The 20,892-nt window shown below is 41.4% G+C and overlaps 1 protein-coding gene across 2 annotated transcripts in view; it reads left to right on the forward strand.

The window, feature by feature from the left end:
* LOC117458279 (transcription factor COE1-A-like) overlaps window positions 1–18,929 on the forward strand; it is a 79,537-nt gene extending 60,608 nt beyond the window's left edge. The window contains exons 11-17 of one of the 2 annotated variants that reach the window (XM_034098656.2): window positions 4,602–4,690; window positions 12,593–12,658; window positions 12,771–12,933; window positions 13,557–13,739; window positions 15,286–15,477; window positions 16,203–16,271; window positions 17,750–18,929. In XM_034098656.2, the coding sequence (XP_033954547.1) occupies window positions 4,602–4,690; window positions 12,593–12,658; window positions 12,771–12,933; window positions 13,557–13,739; window positions 15,286–15,477; window positions 16,203–16,270 (761 nt within the window). In that variant the 3' untranslated portion in view covers window position 16,271; window positions 17,750–18,929. The remainder of the gene's footprint in view (window positions 1–4,601; window positions 4,691–12,592; window positions 12,659–12,770; window positions 12,934–13,556; window positions 13,740–15,285; window positions 15,478–16,202; window positions 16,272–17,749) is intronic. The other variant, XM_034098657.2, reaches the window with a different exon arrangement.
* Window positions 18,930–20,892: the final 1,963 nt, after the last annotated feature.

Genomic DNA, 20,892 nt, shown 5'->3' on the forward strand with positions numbered 1-20,892 from the left:
GAAAGATGGTGAGTAGTCTGGTAAACAGATGGTATACCACACACACACACGCGCACCCAGAAACATACACAAAGTGCCGTATGGCTGCTTCATCGGCCTAGTGGGAAAAATTAACATTCTCGACATCACACACTTCTATAAAAATACAATGATACAAAGTGACAATCAATAAATGTTCTCACACACACACACACACACACACACACACACACACACATATAGAGCTGATTTATTGACAATGCAGCTGCATAAGAAAATCCATATCTGAGCTGTGGATAGAAGAAACTTTTAGTGAAAGCTGCAAAAACGTCACAATCTTTGTTTTTTTCTTTCTTTTTACGAGCAATTCACCTTTCATCTTGCAGACACAGAAGGAGAGAAATAAAAGAGATTGAAATATATAAATACAGAGACAGTAAAACGAAGAGACACATGAAGAGTGAGACAGAAAGGTGGACTTTTAAAACCAGATTGTAAAGTATTGATCTGCCCATAAGTGGATCACACATAAACTGATACACACATGCAGATACACACATGTGCATACACACATATACAAACACACAGAAAGTCACTGAGAGAAGTGGAGCCAGAGAGAAAGAGATCTCATCTCATAAGGGGAAGAATGAAGCAATAATTCAGTGGTATTGAACTGCAGGCTGGCCAGAGAATCGATCTTACCACACCTCCTCCTCCTCCTCCTCTTCTTCTCCTTTTACATCAGCTCTGTCTTTTCCACCCAGCCTCACCCTTTTTTCTCCCTTCCTGCTTAATTACCCACCTTACTGTCAAAAGATATCCTCACAATTGTACAGTTTATTATACGCACATAAGAACTCTTAGACATGCTTTCTTCTCTTGGTCCCCTCCCCCTCTTCGTCTCTTCTGTCTCCCCCCTCCTGCTCACATTTTATTGTGAAACAGGAGTGGAGGGTCTGTCCTCATGAAACTTCTATGAGTATTGATCTGCGGACAGCTCTGGACTCTGAGAGGAGGACGAGTGCGGGCTGGAGGGGGAGTGATGGCGAGATGGATGGATGGGTGGATGGGTGGATGAAAGTGGCAGAAGGTGTAGTTAAGAAAGAGGGGGGAGGTAGCAGAATAGAGGGAGGATGGGGGAGGTGGAGGAGATGCTTTAATGGACAGCAGGGTGGCAGATTAAGGCAAGATCAAACGGGTTGAAGCCTCAGTATCACAGACAAATCTGCTAAAGTGTTTTCTTCTGTTAATTAGGTTGTCATATCTATAGACACATTTTTTTAGGAACAGCACAGCTTGCTGGAAATTTAGAAATTCTAAAGAATTATAGTAACTATAATGGTATTGGTGGTTACTATTTCACTGTACATATTGGCATATAAAGGTTTTTTAAGAGAGATGTTTATTAATATGCAATGACTCGTGGGAGCTGCTCAGAGAAATACTTTAAAATTGTCAAACATTTATAATTATGTTGCTAGAAATCACCCCTAACTAAGAGCCTGATTGTTATCAGGAAAGGACCTGGTTGGATCTTGGAATAGTGCCTAACTGCTTTGGGAGTGTATCAGCACAGTTTAAAACAGTGTTTCTGTTCAGATTAATGTGTAATCCACTAGACCCCTTTGCTGCACTGACACTATTTCTGTTTTTGTGCAGTAAGAAACCTCCAAAGAAAGCGTTGGAAAAACCTGACCTTTTGTCTTCAAAGTACACACACACACACACACACTGACATGAGCCTCCACACACACAGACATACCCTTAAACACACACCAACATGCACACACCATCCAATGATTTAAGTAGAATTGTGTTCTATTAATAAAGAGTCGGTTGGAGACACTTTAGCTTGAGGCAGCGAAACTAGGGTCATCCTGTTATGTACATTATGTATGTGTGTGTGTGTGTGTGTGTGTGTGTGTGTGTGTGTGTGTGTGTGTGTGTGTGTGTGTGTGTGTGTGTGTGTGTGTGTGTGTGTGTGTGTGTGTGTGTGTGTGTGTGTGTGTGTGTGTGTGTGTGTGTGTGTGTGTGTGTGTGTGTGTGTGTGTGTGTGTGTGTGTGTGTGTGTGTGTGTGTGTGTGTGTGTGTGTGTGTGTGTGTGTGTGTGTGTGTGCGTGCGTTATATTAAAGCTAGCATCGGTTAAACGTCTCCAGAGATGTGCAGGGAGTGTGGATCTGACACTGGCAGTTAATTCTGACAGTTGATATCCCACCGAGTGTTTGGCAGCTGTTTTTCTACTTTTGTTTTTCTCACCATAACTGAGCCTTTTTCTGTGTGTTTTGGATGGATTAACACATGCTCTCTTCTCATTCCCTCACCTCCCTTTAAAAAAAATGTATTTCGTATATCCCTTGCTTAACTTTCTTCTTTTTTTTCCCTCAACCGTTTACCATTGTAATTTTCACATTTATAAATCATAAAATCATAAATTGTCCAGAATTTGAAAAAGGAATGTTCTTGTGAGTGTGGGAAATATTGTTCATGGCTGTTAGCCATCTGGTATTTTTACAACTCACAATTCATGAACTTATGTTTCTAACAAATTGAGTGAATTAGGACATAACAGAAACATATGCACGCGCACACACACACACACACACACACACACACACACACACACACACACACACACACACACACACACACACACACAGAGTTCCCGTTAGCCGGTATTACCGGACTACGACCGGTAAAGTATGCTGAAGACCGGCAAATCTAAATCTCTCCGGTCAAAGTGTCCGTTCAAAATAATTTCCGTTTAGCGCAATACCACATCAGTTGCGCAACTTGCACCATTTATGTGACAGACAAAAGAGTATGTGACAGACAAGAATAGTCAATTATAATGTCTAACGTCTAACACGTAATGTGGAGAAAGAGATGTCCTGTATGGGTTGATTTTGCGTTGATCTGTTGGTAATGCCTCGGGGTTCCGGTGGGCATGTAAACACATGCATAATGCTACGCACTTTGCGGCCTCACCCGGTTGCATAGCGACGCTTATTGTTTAGGTGTCTTTTAATAAGCAGGTAGTCCTATCATTAGCTAAAACTAGCTGGATCTGATCGATATGGACATAAACGCGAGTGAAGTCTAATCTGACGGGAGAGAGAGATCAGCTGCTGCTGACGAGTCGACACGCAGCTCTGCATGATCACATGCAGCGGTTAGCGGAAAAAACACACACTTCAGGTTAGAATATCACACGTAGGCCTAGCTATTTTAATTATTTAATCAAACTACCTAAACTAGTTATAGATGTTTTTAGTTTTACTGTCGGGTCACTCATTACTGATCCTCGAGCTGCATGATACTGGCGGGCTGTCAGGAGAGGGAGAGAGCGCTCCGTTTATTATTCCCGTGGTATTGTAAATTACTGTACACTTTTGAATAATGTAGTTAATCTACTATAATTAGTTTGTTTAATATCGAATCATTTCAATTTGTTTTAAAGCTCAATAAATAACGGTGACCGGCGAAAAAATAATATTCTAACGGGAACTCACACACACACACACACACACACACACACACACACACACACTTTTATTTATCAGTGTTGGATGTGGAAAGTACCAAATATTACTCCAGCTGCACAGTTGGACATCATAAACACAGTGCACACACACACACAAACCATCTGCACCCCACACCTTCATCTCGCACAGACTCTTTTCCTCTTTTATCCTTTAATGGCAACACACTTCAGGCTTCCTAAATTGCTACATTTTTAAAGTTTTGGCTATTTTTGTTGAATGTGTTTGCTATAAAAGTGACCTTACTTTTTGCATAGTAAGTTCAGGATTGGCATGCATACACTTGTTCAACAGTACAGACAAATAAATGCAGAAACACTGTAAATCATCCCATCACTGTGACTTACTGAGTGTAGAGCCAACTTGATTGACATGCTGATTAGATAAACACTGTAGAAGGACATAATGGCAACATTAAAGCGAACATTAAGCATTCTTTAGGACCCTTTAAAACCTACATACTTGATATCACCATGGTGCTTGGGAACAAAATGTCACAAAATTGGATGTCATCCTCTCTCCTCGTTGCTCAGTTACCCCCCCACCCCCGCTGATGGGCACAGATGTTGTCTGTCTGTTGATCATGTGCGCAGGCTCAGGTTGAACACCAACAGTATTAAAGGTGCACCGTGTATTATTTAGGTAGAGAAGCTTTTAATAACCCAAGTGCCTTCCTGCACTCTAAAACATGTGTCACTGTATTAGTGCAATGTCCATGTTAACCAATCGAGTTTGTTCAGTTATGACATTATTAATTGGATATATCTGGATCACCATTGTTTGCCATAGTTGAAGTGCTTAAATCATGGGCTCTTTAGGCAACTTCTGTATATTTGATCTGCATAGGAGAGTTCCTGTACTGTTGTTGGAAAAATTGTAGTACATAAAAGGGTGCACCAGCATTTTAAATGGTTTTAATGAATATATCTGCTTTTTTCTTGTTGTTCCGAGTTTGTATCTTCACGGTTTATTGCACTTATTGTAAGTTGTTTTGGCATAAAAGCGTCACCTACAGTAAATGAACTGTAATGTAAGGATAAAACCATTTTAACTAATTCCCCCTTCCCATTTGTCTTCTGCAGCACTGAACGAGCCGACCATTGACTACGGCTTCCAGAGGCTTCAGAAGGTCATCCCTCGGCACCCTGGGGACCCAGAGAGGCTGCCAAAGGTAAAGAAAAAACCTCATTCACCTCTCATTGATGTATCTGATGCCTTAACTGGACAGTGAATGAAGAACGAGCAAGGCTCCATCTCTTGCTTAGGGGCTCAAAACACAGACACTGATGCTCCTACAGAGATCAAAGCAAACTTCATAGTTACACCGAGCTTCACTGACTTACAAAACAACTAAATAATTGTATGTTTATGTTTCATTTATTTCTTCTGTCTGTGTTGTTTTTATATTTCTAAGTAGAATATGTGTTTTCAAATCTCCTGTGGGTTGTGTTTTCACCTCTTTGTGAACTGTGTGTGTGTGTGAGATGCTTAAACCCGTTTACAGGGTGAGCGTTTGAATCTTCTCCAGATCAGAGAGTCATATCTGATTATTTGTTTATCAGCAGGAGATCAAGCAGATTGTTTCAAGGATCAGCAGATGCTAATAATTAGCACCAGACGATGAGCGCTGCTTTGATACCAAGCGCTGTCATCTTGATCCGTACATGCAGGGTGACTTTTCAAAGTGCACATGTATGCGTGTGTTTGTGTGTGTTTGTGTGTGTGTGAGAGCCCAATCCAACATGGAACTTGTATATCTGGGTGGGCAGGGTCATGACCTTTCAAACAGCTGCTGTTGATTGGCTCCCCGTCCCCACTGGAGCTGATCCAGGATGGGCTGTCTTTGCTGTGACATCATTATAAATGGGCGCTGGTCATGATGTGATGATGGGGCCATGACGTGATGTCATCGCCTCCGGGCCGACACCCTGGCTCCAGCTCATGTGTTAGCAATGTAGCGTGCGTTAACACTTTGGAATCACACACACTTCACACCACATAAAGTTTAGGAAGTCCTGGACTCATGGTCACGAGTATGTATTGCTTTCACTTGTTTGAAGTATGCTGCACTTTACAAGTGTTTTAACAAGGCTCATCTAAATTATGGTTTTAAAACCTGCAGGCAGAAACATAAGGGTCATGTGACTGATGAGGACTAAAGGCTATATTTGTTTTAAAAGCAGATTGTTTGAAATTAGGTGAATGAAGTATTACCGGATGTTAGAAAATCTTTTAGAGTAAGCGGTGAGTTAGCAATGGTATAATTGTACAGTATATGTTAACTAATTGACAAAACATAGTTGATACGTTTATTGTGTTCGGATTCATACCAGAATCATAAAATGATGTCTATATTAGCCGATACTGCAGCTCAAGGTTTACGACCTTCCAATGCAGGAAATAGTGTTCCCTTTAGGCTGCAACTAATGATCCATGATCAATTACTCTGGCTATTATTTCATGATTAGTTGATTAACTTTCAGGCTATAAGACATCACCAGGGTGTGAAAAGTGCCCGTCCCAATTTCCTTGAGCCCAAGGTGAAGTAATCAAATATATATTGTATATTGTCTTTGCCTGCCAGCCCATTTAACATACTGAAATGTTAACACAAGGCAGCACATTTTCATTTAAAAAAAAGTGTTGTTTAAGCTTTAAAATAACCACAATAATAAATTGTGCAAAAGACTGTAAGAAGTCAACCCATCATAGAAAATGTAGCACTTTGAAAAGCTTTTACCTGTGACCAGGGCCGTTATATTTAGAGCAATTGTGCAGAAAAACCAGTGCAGGAAATGATGTAAGCATCCCAGATAGTTTGATACCAGAAGTGATTTTAGGTTCACGTTCTGGTAAAGACTGAGTCAGAGCAGAACAAGTGACTCACACATGCATTAACACACATGTGCGCACAAACACACACTCTGCATGATTTGTGAGAGATTTACAGAGCATGACACACACCTTGTTAACAGAGAATATGTACTGCTTCCACGTTTTCCTCTCTGGATTTCCTTTTTAATGTAGAGGGGAAATAAAGCTTTACCATTCTTGTTGTTACAGTATATGTATTCATACAACTCGTAATTTGATCCAGGCAATGTAATACAGTAGGTCATGAAGCATGCTGGGAGTGTGGAAAAGGAAGTGGTTGCTTAACTTTAAGCTATTCTTCTTGGTTGATTATTACTTTTAAATAATATTTATTATGTTTTGGCACTACACTCAATGTGCCAAAGATGGTAAACATGCATTAATTAAGCCAAATACCAAAAATGACATTCTATTAATGAATATAGAAAAGAGTTAACATTAACTGTAACATTTAAATTGTGACAGATATAAGGGGGAACATCTCTTAGTGAACACATTTTCTTTTTGGGGCTGCGCTTGACAGGAGGAATAAAATAAAGGAGCATATAACTTGGACTAAATGGGCCAATAAACATCTTATGAACAAGTTATTAATATTCTGAACCCAGCAGCGATATTGGCACTGTACCTTTTTAAGCCTGTTTCTATTTTCCGTAGTCCCTTGGATTACCAATCAATTCTATTTTAAGACACATGATGTCACAGAGGCTACTTCGAGGAAAACAATGAGAACCAGTAAACTGCTGGAAAGGCAACCAGAGTAGCAGTAGGATGAATCGATCGGGTATCATGTTGGTGATAAAGAGACGTATCGGTGGTGCTAAATGTGTAATATATGTTCCATCATGACAAGATAAAGAGGACATCCTGAGGGAGCAAGAGAAACTAAATATTATTATTCAGATTGTTCTGATTAATTTAAACTCTCTACACACTAGTTGGACATGCGACTGTTTCACCGTCTGTTTACCGCTAACTGTGTCTTACTGTGCTCTCTGTTCAAAACAATGTTCCTCTTACATGTGTGTACCTGATACTGTGTGTGTTCATGTATGTGTGTGCATTAGTTGGTAATTCATCATAGTGGTCGATCGAACCCTGAGACTTTATTACTGTTGCCCACCAGCAGTCACACACACTGTGTGTGTGTGTGTGTGTGTGTGTGTGTGTGTGTGTGTGTGTGTGTGTGTGTGTGTGTGTGTGTGTGTGTGTGTGTGTGTGTGTGTGTGTGTGTGTGTGTGTGTGTGTGTGTGTGTGTGTGTGTGTGTGTGTGTGTGTGTGTGTGTGTGTGTGTGTGTGTGTGTGTGTGTGTGTGTGTGTGTGTGTGTGTGTGTGTGTGTGTGTCACACTCTTGCCTGCTCGTTGGGAGTATCGATCAGTCTTTTTATTGAAGTTATGAGAGTCTGTTACAAGCACTATGAAGACGGCAGAACAGACACACACACAGACACAGACAGACACACAGACAGACATAGAAACAGATACACAGACAGACATAGAAACAGACACACAGACAGACACACAGACAGACAGACACACATACACACACACACACACACACACAGGCAGACGGGGCAGTGAAGTGTATGAGAGGATTACCAGTGGACAGCCGATTCTATAATTGTTCAGTGAACATTGAGGGGATTGCACATGCCACACACACACACACACACACACACACACACACACACACACACACACACACACACACACACACACCAGTTGTCAGCTGCCATTTTGTGTCACTGTAGGCTCTTCTGGATCCATCCATATGTGGCCATACAGTTACTGTATACAGTGACACACATATGCACACGGAAGCCTGAAAACCGACACACACAGACTCTGTTTCCGTTGTCCTGTTGAAAACACTTTGAAGATACATAGAGCAGTCAGTGTTGGAAAATCAGGGACTTTTCCGAAGCTCCAGCTGTTTTTTGCCCCAGTTACACAATCCCAGACCTGGATCTTTTCAGTACAACCGAATGTACTGTACTGGGAATACTGCAATGTTAATGAACAAAATGTTATCTTCAGAATAAAAAAATGCAGTTCAACAAACCTAAATTGTGATAAAATCAATGTACAAAATCTGCTATAAAAACTGTTTTTATACTCTAATCTGCTGCTGATCACCTGTGTGGGCGATCAGCAGCAACTAAGAGAGAAGAAACAGAAATGCCTCTCTAGATGCACAAAGAAATCAATCTCCTCTCTTGGCTTGTCGCCCTTTCTTCAGTGCAGCAGAAATGTGGAGGAAGGAAAAAACAGCACTGGAAGGCAATATCCGTTCTCTCAGGTTTCAGAATATTTTCTGAGTTTTAATAAATAAAAGGTGATGTTTTTGCAATAATTGACTATTTGATTTGGCCCAGGTCATGTCGGGCTTCTTGTAGCTGCCTTTAAGGGGTTTGGAAGATTCTCCATTATGGCGCAAAGGAAGGAGAGAGGATGAAAGGCAGGATAGGTTAGAATAATGAAACGCACCCATTGTGTGCAGAAATGTCTGTTTCCCAGTGAAGGAGTTCAAGGTTTGAAGGGCTGACCAGTGTGTATCACCCTCGTTAGATTGGTGACTTCCTGTAGTGAGTCACTGAGCTGACATCTGTAGGAAACTCATGTTGATGATGTCATACATCGCACTGAGATCAGGTCATCAGCATCACCAACATGAGTAATCCCCAGTGAACACATGGACTTGAAACCATGAAACTCTCAATATATGTATGGATCTACGGCACTTCCACATATTAGTCGAAGATGTTCCCCAGAGGATGTGTGTGAGTGTGTGTGATATTGCCCCACATGCCTCTGAGCCTACATGTACTGTATGACATCATCCCTGTTTGAGGTGTGACCCTGCATGTACGGCATCCCTAATGGGACATTAGAAGCGGATCAAGCGGCTAATGTACCAGCATTAGAGAGTAATAAGTCATGTGTGTGTCATGTCTGTGCTGGCCTGGCACACGCACATCACACACACATCTGACCCCACAGATACTCTGCTCAGCATTCCCCGGACCTAATGCATATAACATGTGTGTGTGTGTGTGCGTGTGTGTGTGTGTGTGTCTGTGGGTGTGTGTAATGCATGGTTATCACATTAGGGATGCTCATAACTCAGACAGTAAAAGCACCTAGACACCTCCTGTTATTCTTTCTCTGTGCCAGAAGATCTGTCTTTTACTTCACTCATCCCCCGCTTCTCTGTCTCACTGTCAGTCTGTCAGCATATTTACCTGACACTGACACAAAAAGATTATACTAAAAATGTCTTGATGGCGAGTTAAATAAACTCAAAGCCGTACATCAGGAAAATGTTTGTAATAGACATGACAATGACGGGTACATGTCAGGTGCATATCCATAAATAATTCACATCACAACAGATGTAGGACAATCACATAAATCAAGGCAAACGTTTTGGTTTTAGATTAAAGCTTTATAATCAGGTTTTATTGCAGCATTTACAGCAATCAAAGAAAAAGGCAGATTTCAGAGTTGATTTCTGTCACTCTTTTGTCATAATTAATCTATCCTTGCTGTAAACACAGAACACAGTTAACGGAAACATAAAGAAGAGGGTCAGTCCCTCAACTGAGTGAAGCACTATGTTGTGATATGAATGTTAGGACATTTAGGTAAACATTGACTAAAGCTGTCTCCTTGCATACTGAGCAAAATGCATTTGCTGCTAGAAACTTTGATATTCTGTAAAAACAAAATGAGGTGGCCTTAAATTAAGATTAGTTTGTCAAACTGTTAATTCCAAGGTTAAGCATTCACACTAAATCCTGGACAAAATCTGTTGACAAAGTATGTTGGCGTCTAGTTCAGCGAGCCAACACGGCACCCAGACCCCACGCAGCATTCTCACCTGTTTGTCATTACTGGTGTCATTTTCTGGTTGCTAACAAACGCCATTGTAACACGTAATCACTGATGTCCGCTGTAACAGTGGTGGACTCATCAGAACAGAGTGGGCGAGCTGACCAATCAGAGCACAGTGGGCTCACAGGGAGGGGGGGGGGGGGGGGGGTAGGAGCTCCAACAAGCCGTTTAGGACAGAGAGTGAATACACATACTATACAGAGATGCTGTATGAGAAACCAATGTGAGTTTGGAACATTGAACAAAGGAAATCTATTCTAGTAGACCTCAACAATGGAATTATGATCAGGAGACATGGGACCTTTAAGTCCCCAATTCAATGTTTTTGTAGCTGCTATTAGATGTATTTTCATTGTTGCTGCAGGCGATCCTGTTGACAAAAGTCGAGGCCCTCGGGACATCAAAGCCGGATTATTTTAGACTTTTCAATCTTTTCGAGACAAAAAATATGCCCACAGGATGAACACTCGTTCAAATTCATACAAACACAATGCAGCTGGAAGCAATACTCATTTGAATTGAGCAAGAGGTAATCCGACGAACAATGCTTTCTTATTTAAAGACGCAACCTGGGAGAGATTAATTAGGCGATTTGAGTAGCTGTGCGTCTAATATGAAAAGACGTAAACAGGCAAAGTATTCAAAGTGCATCGATCTCAGCAGTGAGAGGCTTTGAGTGATTTAGTAACAGAGGCCTGCAGACCTGATAATGATGATGTTACCAGAGGATCATCTTCCCTTCCCGTTGATCAGCGACTGCCTTACTGGAACCGCTCGAACATTCAGGATCAGGTTTCACAGAGTGTGTGCGTGGGGGTCTATGTGTGGTCGTGCGTGTGTGTGTGTGTGTGTGTGTGTGTGTGTGTGTGTGTGTGTGTGTGTGTGTGTGTGTGTGTGTGTGTGTGTGTGTGTGTGTGTGTGTGTGTGTGTGTGTGTGTGTGTGTGTGTGTGTGTGTGTGTGTGTGTGTGTGTGTGTGTGTGTGTGTGTGTGTGTGTGTGTGTGTGTGTGTGTGTGTGTGTGTGTGTGTGTGTGTGTGTGTGTGTCTTTCAGCTGCTCAGCTCACCAGTCTAATAATCAGAGGTTAACTGAGATTCAGCCTGGCCATAATAATGTGTAAAAGATTGAATTTAGCACCATAGACAGGCACACTAAAATTGCTAACTGGTTCTGTAACCTCTCATATCATCACACACACACACACACACACACACACTGATAGAGATGCAGTATGTTCTACCAGGCGCAAATTCAAAGGAGCACACATGCAGTACAGCCAAGTGTGTGTGTGTGTGTGTGTGTGTGTGTGTGTGTGTGTGTGTGTGTGTGTGTGTGTGTGTGTGTGTGTGTGTGTGTGTGTGTGTGTGTGTGTGTGTGTGTGTGTGTGTGTGTGTGTGTGTGTGTGTGTGTGTGTGTGTGTGTGTGTGTGTGTGTGTGTGTGTGTGTGTGTGTGTGTGTGTGTGTGTGTGTGTGTGTGTGTGTGTGTGTGACAGAGTGTGGGCTAATACTGTGAAGCACAGAGTAATTTTCTCTCTGTCGCCAGGCGGCCTCACGCTGTGGAAACGACAACACATTAACTGTTAAACAAGACACCTTAGACCCTGGGGTGGAGACGGAGAGTGCGGGCGGGTGAGGAAGAGAGGAGAAACAATAAAGAGACTGAGAAATAGAGAGAATTGTAAAAGGTTTAGTGGGTGGGGAAAATGGGAAAGACAATTCCCTATAGGGAGGCAAAGCGGGAAGAAAGGAGTGTTGGAGGAAAAGGTGAAAATGGACCGGGGGAAGATGAAGAGGAGGATATGGCAACTTCACATTTAGCACGAATGTATCATATTAACGTGAATAAGAATGTGTGACCTCAGTGTCAAATACAGGCCTTTTTTTTTTAAAGCCCATTGAATGACTGTCACTCCAAACCTCCTCACCGTGTATCGCCGTGGTGAACAGCAATGCACAGCAGAAGAGCCTACAGAGCACTTTGGATTTACTTTGGAGCATATTCTAAATGCCTGTCATTTAGAAACACAGAAATAAGATGCATAAAAGCACTTGACTTGACAGCAGATAATCTACCTTTAAAGTGTGAGGAGCAATTTGTTTATCATGAATGTGAAGTGGATGTGGTGTGTTGGGAGGAGGAAGGAGGGTGAAAGATTGCACGTGTGTTTTTTGATTGTACGTCTTCTTTTATGTCTTCACATAGATCTAAAAATGCTATTGACTGCTGAATGTTGATGTTTTTCCAAGAAGGCTACATTCCAGATGTTTTCTGCATTTAAACTGGCCTCCTTTTTCTCTCTCCCTCAGGAGGTTATTTTAAAGAGAGCAGCTGACCTGGTGGAAGCCCTTTATGGTTTACCCCATAATAACCAGGTAATGCACACACACACAAACACATCCACAAAGATGCAAAAAATAGAATGAGTGTTATCTCAGTCGCTACGTTTGTGGTAATCATTCCTTTGTGCTTTTCCTGCTCCTGAAGGAGATCATCCTGAAGCGTGCGGCGGACATTGCAGAAGCTCTATACAGCGTTCCCCGAGGACACAGCCAGCTCTCCGGCTCCACACACAGCGGCATGATGGGGGTCAACTCCTTCACCGGGCAGCTGTCCGTCAACGTCGCTGAACCCTCACAGGGTAATCAGGGTGAGAACTTAACTCTTAAATGGTTTCTGTATCCTGGGGGACACATTTATTTGACAGGCTGTGTCCATGTGTAAAATTGGTCTAATTACAGTGTAATTACAGTGTAGGTTAATATTGCTGTAATAGGGGTGTGATAGGGGTGGAATATTGCTTTTTACATGAGTGTTACATCGGCCTAATAACAGTCTAATATTGGTGTTACATGGGTATGTGTCTAATAACAGTGCAACATGGGTGAAATAATGGTGTCACATATGGTGTAATAACAGAGTAATACGGGTGTAATAATGGTGTAAAATAGGGGTCTATTAATGTGTGATGTGGGTGTGATAACACTGTATGGGTGTAATGTAGAAAATAGCAATCGATACATTTTCCACAATTTTAAATGCCCATTAAAGGGTTAAAAGTGTTGACAGGATCTGATGACACTTATCTATTCTGTTATAATGAGAGAGGACTAACAGAAAATGCGTTTGTATGCATGTGTTTTTAAGTAGAAATGTGAAAGAAGCAAACTAAACTTCTGGTCCCAGGAAACCACACAGTAATCTGTTGTTATGCCACTTTACTGTCTAACCACCACACTGCGTTCTTCTTCCTCTCCTTTACTCTTTGTGCAGGTTTTGTGCGCAGCAGCAGTAGTGTGTCTCCTCACGGTTACGTTCCCAGCTCCACGCCTCAGCAGACCAGTTACACTTCTGTCACCAGCTCCATGAACGGCTACACCAACAACACCGGCATGACCAACCTGGGAGGATCGCCCACTTTCCTCAACGGCTCTGCAGCCAACTCGCCTTATGCTAGTAAGTTCACACGTGCATTTACACCTCTTTCAGATACTCAAACTCTCTGTCACAAACTAAACCTGGCGAGAAACAAATGTTTTACAAGCCATTAGCAACTTCACTTGATCCATACAGCGGTGAAGTTACTTAATATAGAGTACTTTTAGCTGCCACCAAGCTACTTCAGTTTCAGAGCTACCAGTTTAATTACAGGTGCTGAACACCGCATACATGCATGCAGATCTTACGTCGTGTACCTACACATGTCTGTGGACAGGAAGTGAAAGTCTCAGATCTGCCGAGAGGAGATTTCCCCATGGGGCTTACTGTCTCTGTGTCTTCAAAAACAATCATCAACTCCATTTTGTCCTCCGTCCATCGCCTCCTTCTTTCCTTCCCTCGCTACCTTTCATCTGACAGCCACACCTCTTTTCTCTCTGTTGGTTAATTGCATCTCTTTTCCATTTTGCAGAAAGCAGTGAAAGAGGGAGAAGAAGGGGGGGGGGGGGGGGTTTGATGTGATGTGTTTCTAACTGGTGATGATGCCGGGAAATTAGGTTTTCACTTTGGAAGAGAACACTTCAGTGGGACCTTCACGTTTACATGCAAATTATAAACATCTCATTCCTAAACAATGGGCTTCAATATATTGCTATATTGTAACAGCATCCACGTCTTCTGGGAAGCATTTTGGTTGTTTAAATTCATCCCAAATGGTTTTATTTCAGGATCTTGTGCAGGCCAGTCTTGTTCTTCCATACCGAACTCTGAAAACCATTTCTTATGGACATGGACAGCCCCAAACTGTCTATTTTGTCCACAAATGATTTTCTCCAAAATCCAAAAAGGCATATATAAAGCTAATTTCTAGACCTGGGTATTGTTGACTACCAATCCCAGTGCCGATATCACCTTACTGTGATACCAAAACTGTTGAAGAAGTATTTCAATCAAAACCTTTGTTCCTTGGTTATTCGACACCTTTCATGTGAATGTACGCATACAAATGCTCCCACCTCTCCTTCCCATCCAAATGATGTTCTTCACTTGTATTCCCAACGAGTCCTGAAATAATCCTCATGCATTTTATTCATTTATATTTTTGTTTGTACCATAAACATGTAATTGAGATATATTTGTTCAAGTTGGTGCACTGAACCTCGCTCGACTTCACCACAGTCTGTTAGAAGTGTGAGAAGAAACATAAAAACAGATACTTTTGGGAAACGATTGAGTGCAGGTATCGTTTGATGGGAAATCTTTCGATACTATTTTGTACTGGTTTATTTGGTTCATGCCTTAGGTATCTAGTAGAGATACCCTGCCCTACTAATTTCAATATCTTTGTCATAACATTTAAAAAACATGTATCATGTTGAATGTGCTTGATGAAATAATTGAATGGATCATCATGTTCAATCTAACCATAATCTGTCTCTTTCCTTTATTCTCACCCTCATCCTTAATCCACCCTTTTCTTCTTCATCCCACCTCCCTCCTCCTCTCGTTCTCCTTTTTCCTTTCCTCCCCTCTCCCCTAAAACAAATAATCACTACCCCCCCAGTTGTCCCATCCAGTCCCACTATGGCCTCCTCCACCTCTCTCCCCTCCAACTGCTCCTCCTCTTCTGGCATCTTCTCCTTCTCCCCGGCCAACATGGTGTCGGCGGCCGTTAAGCAGAAGTCGGCCTTCGCTCCAGTGGTCCGGCCCTCCTCTTCCCCCCCGCCCTCCTGCACCAACGGCAACGGGCTCCAAGGTAATTCACCATGACAGCAGCCAGTGAGTCAGTGAGAGGATGCTCAGCGGGAGGACTTCCCCGGGAGATTCTCTGAGTCCCTGTTGAGCTTCACATCCCTCCTGCACTTTGGTGATGCTGAAATATCTCAACAACCATTCTTTGGATTGTTCTGACATTTTGGTTGGACAATAATGGTCCCTTACGGGTGAATCACAATGCCTTTGGTGATCCTCTGGCTTTTCCTCACCTTAAGATTCACATGTTTTTAGTGAAATGTCTTAACAGCTGATGATTGGATTACCATGAGTTTTACAAATCATTTCGTTTCCCTTCAGGATGAGTTGTAATGACTTTAGTGATCCCTTTCATCTAGCCTATTAAGCCTGTCCAGTGGGTTGGTTTATGAACAAACACTTGCAAAACTAATGACAATCACATCAGTCTCAGCTGTATTTATTGTTAAGCGACAAATGCTAACGTGCTAGGTGCTACTAGCTTAGCTTATAGAAACATCATACCCTCTTAAGGTGTAACATTAACATTGTTAAATCTCTGATTACAATTTAGACATATGTGTTTCTTGCAAGGACAAAATATATCATGTCTGCTTTCTGATCTGCTTAAACTTTTGAATTCATATTTTGTCCTCTCTCTCCCTTTGTCCCTCCTTTTTGATTCCTCTGATCTGCCCTTCCTCTGTTATTCCTCTGCCCCTATCTTCCTCTCTCTCCTCCCTCTAACAGATCAAACATTTGTGGACTCTAGCAAGTACTCAACAGCCAACTCTCTACAAGGCCTGGCCTTCACCTGAAGTATGTCCCTCTCTTCCTTCAGCTCATGTTGAATAATTGCATTCGCAACTTTTTGTAAACTTACATATTTCAATAAAGTAATGAATATTCGCCTGTTGCACATCTCTTATCTGTCGATGACTAACTCTCCTGATTTCTCACCCCAACCTTTTCTTCCATGTCATACTTTCTTGTCGATCTTGTTTGTCTGCCTCCATCTTCCTTTTGTGTCATCATCTCGTCTTCATCCTCTTTCCCCCCTCACTTTGCCATCTCATACATCTCATCACACAGTTCAGATCTGTTGCCTAGTAACTCTTCCTTGTCTTCCCATTGGCTGAGGAAAAACTCAGGAAGTTAGATATTTACAGAGACAAAAGAGAAGACATTTGGCACAAGAAATGTATATCTCCAAATCGCAGCCTTTGTTTAGCTGTGTGTGCATTTGCGTTTGCTCGTGTGTGTGTGTGTGTGTGTGTGTGTGTGTGTGTGTGTGTGTGTGTGTGTGTGTGTGTGTGTGTGTGTGTGTGTGTGTGTGTGTGTGTGTGTGTGTGTGTGCGTGTGCGTGTGCGTGTGTGAGAATGAGCCTGTGCGGGGGTGTGGGAACTCAAAGCTCAGCCTCAAAGCACAACTGAAATAAACACTCCCCACTTACAGCTATATACACACATTTTCCTCTGTCACACACACTCAGTGATCACACACTGGCAGCTTACTGGGGAGCGATCAACAATGACAGCTGTTCCACTCTCTTGACAGTTTATGCTGGCAGTATACCTATCTCCTATGGTGTGTGTGTGGATGTGTGTGTGAGCACCTGAGACAAAAACAAAAAGGGGAAAAAAGATTGTAGATTTTTGTCCAAATCATTATTAAAATACATCAATTCTATGACGTTTTTTTACTCACAAACAAATGTAGAACCATTTATTTCGTGTGTGTGTGTGTGTGTGTGTGTGTGTGTGTGTGTGTGTGTGTGTGTGTGTGTGTGTGTGTGTGTGTGTGTGTGTGTGTGTGTGTGTGTGTGTGTGTGTGTGTGTGTGTGTGTGTGTGTGTGTGTGTGTGTGTGTGTGTGTGTGTGTGTGTGTGTGTGTGTGTGTGTGTGTGTGTGTGTGTGTGTGTGTGTGTGTGTGTGTGTGTGTGTGTGTGTGAGTGAGACTTTGGGCTGGGCTCTGGCTCTCACATGTTGACACCCATCCCTTGGGTTGTAATACAACGCACGCCATGATGCAATCTGTCATGCACACACACACAAACATACAGTAAAATACACCAACTGTTCTAACTTATGTGATGTGTCCCTGCTCTATTTTACTGATGTATTCTTCTATTGATGTTTAAAATGTCGCTGCAGTCACACAGCTGCACAGCTGGGAAAACATATTGATGTATTTACAAGGGAATGTTTTATGATGAGAAATATTTGGCTGTGTTTTAAAAGTTTTTTTCTCTTCTCCCCCCCCCCCTTCTCTCTCTCTGTTTCTTTTTCCACCCAACAGCAATCCCGGGAATGATCGTCCCACCCATGTAAAGGTGTGAGTGCATGACTGTGTGTGTGTTTGTGTGTGTGTTTGTGTGTATGCGTGTATGCGTGTGTGTTTGTAACCATGCGAGATGAACCAAGCACACTGATCCTGGCGGAGGATGTCTGTGCGAGTCAGACTCCGGTCGGGGATGGAAGCAGCTGTCCCGATCAGAAGGAACAAACCCAACTCAGGCCCTTTCTAACACAAAAACAACTGCAAGAAAAAACAGATGAAGAACAAAACAAACAAAGACTTTTGCAAAGAAAATAAGTTGTTTAGACTTTGTACACCTTGATGCTTTTATAGGAGAACGGCCACGCCTACATTATGACTCTCCACGGACACAGGAAGTGTATTTATTTTGGAGAGAATCACTTCTTCTCTTGAGTGATTTGTTTTCTTTTCGTGCAACAGTTAATGTGTGATAATCCTCTTCTAGCTGTTTCTCACATGAGGGATTTTCTATTTATGAAGTTTGGTCATTGATGAAGGAATATAATGTGAAGAAAACCTGACTTGATGGTGATGATGATGAAGAGACTGAAGGATTAAGGATCAAATCCAGCCGACACAGACAAGCCAAACCAGACACACTCTTTCTTCTTTTTTGTATGCCAAATCCACACTCACTCTTTCAGCACAAACACAGACAGCGAGTCCTTCCTCAGCATTTCACCTGAAGGATTGAGACGACTGATGCTGCAAGTTTAGCTTTTCAAGAAACCCCCATGTTTGCTTTGAGCTCGCTTGCACTACTGCCTTTTCTAGAAAGAGAAAATCAGTTTTTCAGCCAACAGAGAGAAATACAATTCAGCCACTTAACCAACTAAATAGAAGCGCCCACCATGCGAGGTGTCATAGAGATATTAGATTTGCCAGAGATCTTAGTCAGAATAGATTGGACTGCGAAGAGGCCATAAGAAAGTGCAAACGTGTGTGATAACAGGGTGCCAACTGCATCTTCACTGTTGAGGATTTTACCCAACAACTCTGCCAGAGTCGTCCATCAGCGCTGTTTTAAAGTCAGACATCTCCCCGGCACCCTGAGAGGGGGAACATGTCTTAAAGACTGCTGCCATTTTCCCTTTGTTTATTGTGATAGTTGCCTTCTCAAATGTTTGTCTTAATGCATAAATACACATATGTTTTCTTTCTTTTGATTTGCTGTGTTTTTTGTATTCTTCAGAACAGCCAATCAGATTGTGTTTTGTTTTGTTACCTGCCCACTTACTGTATCTCGTGTGATTGACGGCTTGAGTGAACATTATCCAATGGTGTGTCTTAAATGTGTGTGTCTTAAATGCTGCGATCTACATCTTCAATGAGTCTTAAAATCAAACTTTTTAAAACATCTTCCACTTAGGTTCACTTTATTTAAAATCTGCCCTTCATTTCTTTTCATTTTTTAAGTGCAGCTTTATTTAAAAGTACACCATAGTTCACAATATTCACATGCCCTTTTACACTTCTTAAGAGGTAAAGATGAAATATGAATTTTCATATTTTGTAATACATATTTTGATATAAACTAAGAAGGACTTTTTTGCAGTGCAGGACAATTATACAGCTATGTCTTAAATAACCAGTGTGCAAGTAGGAGAAAAGTATGTATTAATTTGTGGTGAACTCACTACTTGCTCAGCCCTGCGGTGTGTGTGGTTCAACAGTCTTAATTGATTTATAATTATGTTAACTTTGCCCAAAACCCTTATTTGAGACATACATTTCTCATGCAGTCTTATCCCACAGCTCCTACATTATTTGTTTTTTCTTGCCATACATACAGTGAAGTGTCAAGTGTTCATCATTTAGGTTAATAACATAATACAAATGAATTGAAAGTACATTTAGATTCTTAACTAGACAGAAAACCTAGCTAGAATCAAGTGCTGTTGTAGTAAATCCAAGATATCTGATGAACAGGAAATATGTGTTTCTCCTGTCTGACGGGATCTGGCCTGGAAATTAGTGAATGATAAAAAAAGGGAAGAAAATGTTAATTTAAACCTCAGCCAGACATTAGTAGACTCGGAAGGTAATAATGAAGGTCTGTCATTAAAGCAGTGTGCCGACATGTTGGATGAATTATTAGGGCGTTATCAAGAATTTGATAAAAGACAGAAAACTAATTTAAAAAGGAGAATAAAATCGTTGTGATTTTAGTGAGAACAAGTGAAACAGAGAAACCTCACATCCCAGAAGTTGTGCTCCTCTGCCTAAAGATTTGAATGTTATTCAGACATCTTCTCAGTTTTGTCTGTTTTTTTTAAGAGCGATACTTCCACTGCTAATTTCAATCAAACTAAAATAAGCCATGGTGTATTTGTTTTAATATTTGTAAGTGAAGGAAGCGGACAATATTTTTCATTTTGTCACCATGTTGTTGTCCTATCATTATTGTTGAGGTTTGCATAATTTAGTTGCATCGTCTAGTTGTAGAGTTGTTAAAAATGTCACTATGATTATCTGTGTTTGTCTTCCATGAGATGGATTTAAGGATCGAGCTGCTCGATGAAGGCCTTCTCCTGTTCGGTCAGGTTTTCTGTCCTCTCTTTGCTCCCTCTGTCCCTTCATTTCCCTCCTCCACCTTGTTTTGATTGTGCTTTTAATACTCTCTATGTTTGCCCTCTTTTTTCCTTTCCCTCACAACATGAGCCACGTATTTATTTGATCTCAAATATGGGTCTGGAGACCACTTTTCTGTTTGTGTCTACATGTGAGATTGCCTGTGAGTGTGTGGGTCATCTTTCTTTTCTTTTTCTGAAAGAATATTGTGATGTTTTGAAGCTAAAGGATGTCTTTTTTATAGTACATATATAAATACCTGTACAGGAAAGTACAAAGAGGGTTTGGTTAGAAGAATTATGATCTGAAGCACTTGTCCAACAGCAGTAATAACATTTATCATGGCTTGTCTGCGTTTAGGCTTAAAGTGGTGGTCATCATTCATGCACGCATTATCAGCAGTGTGGGGGGGAAGAGTACACAGGAGACTACTGTAAAGATGATAATGTTGATTCTTTTTTTTAACTTTGAAGTGTAAAATAACTTTTCGACTCTCACTATATTTAATTAAAGTTCTTTCTTCTCTGTGAAAAAGTGTTTGTTTATTACTT

This window comes from Pseudochaenichthys georgianus, chromosome 14, assembly GCF_902827115.2.
Source record: "Pseudochaenichthys georgianus chromosome 14, fPseGeo1.2, whole genome shotgun sequence".
NCBI classification, from domain to species: Eukaryota; Metazoa; Chordata; class Actinopteri; order Perciformes; family Channichthyidae; genus Pseudochaenichthys; species Pseudochaenichthys georgianus.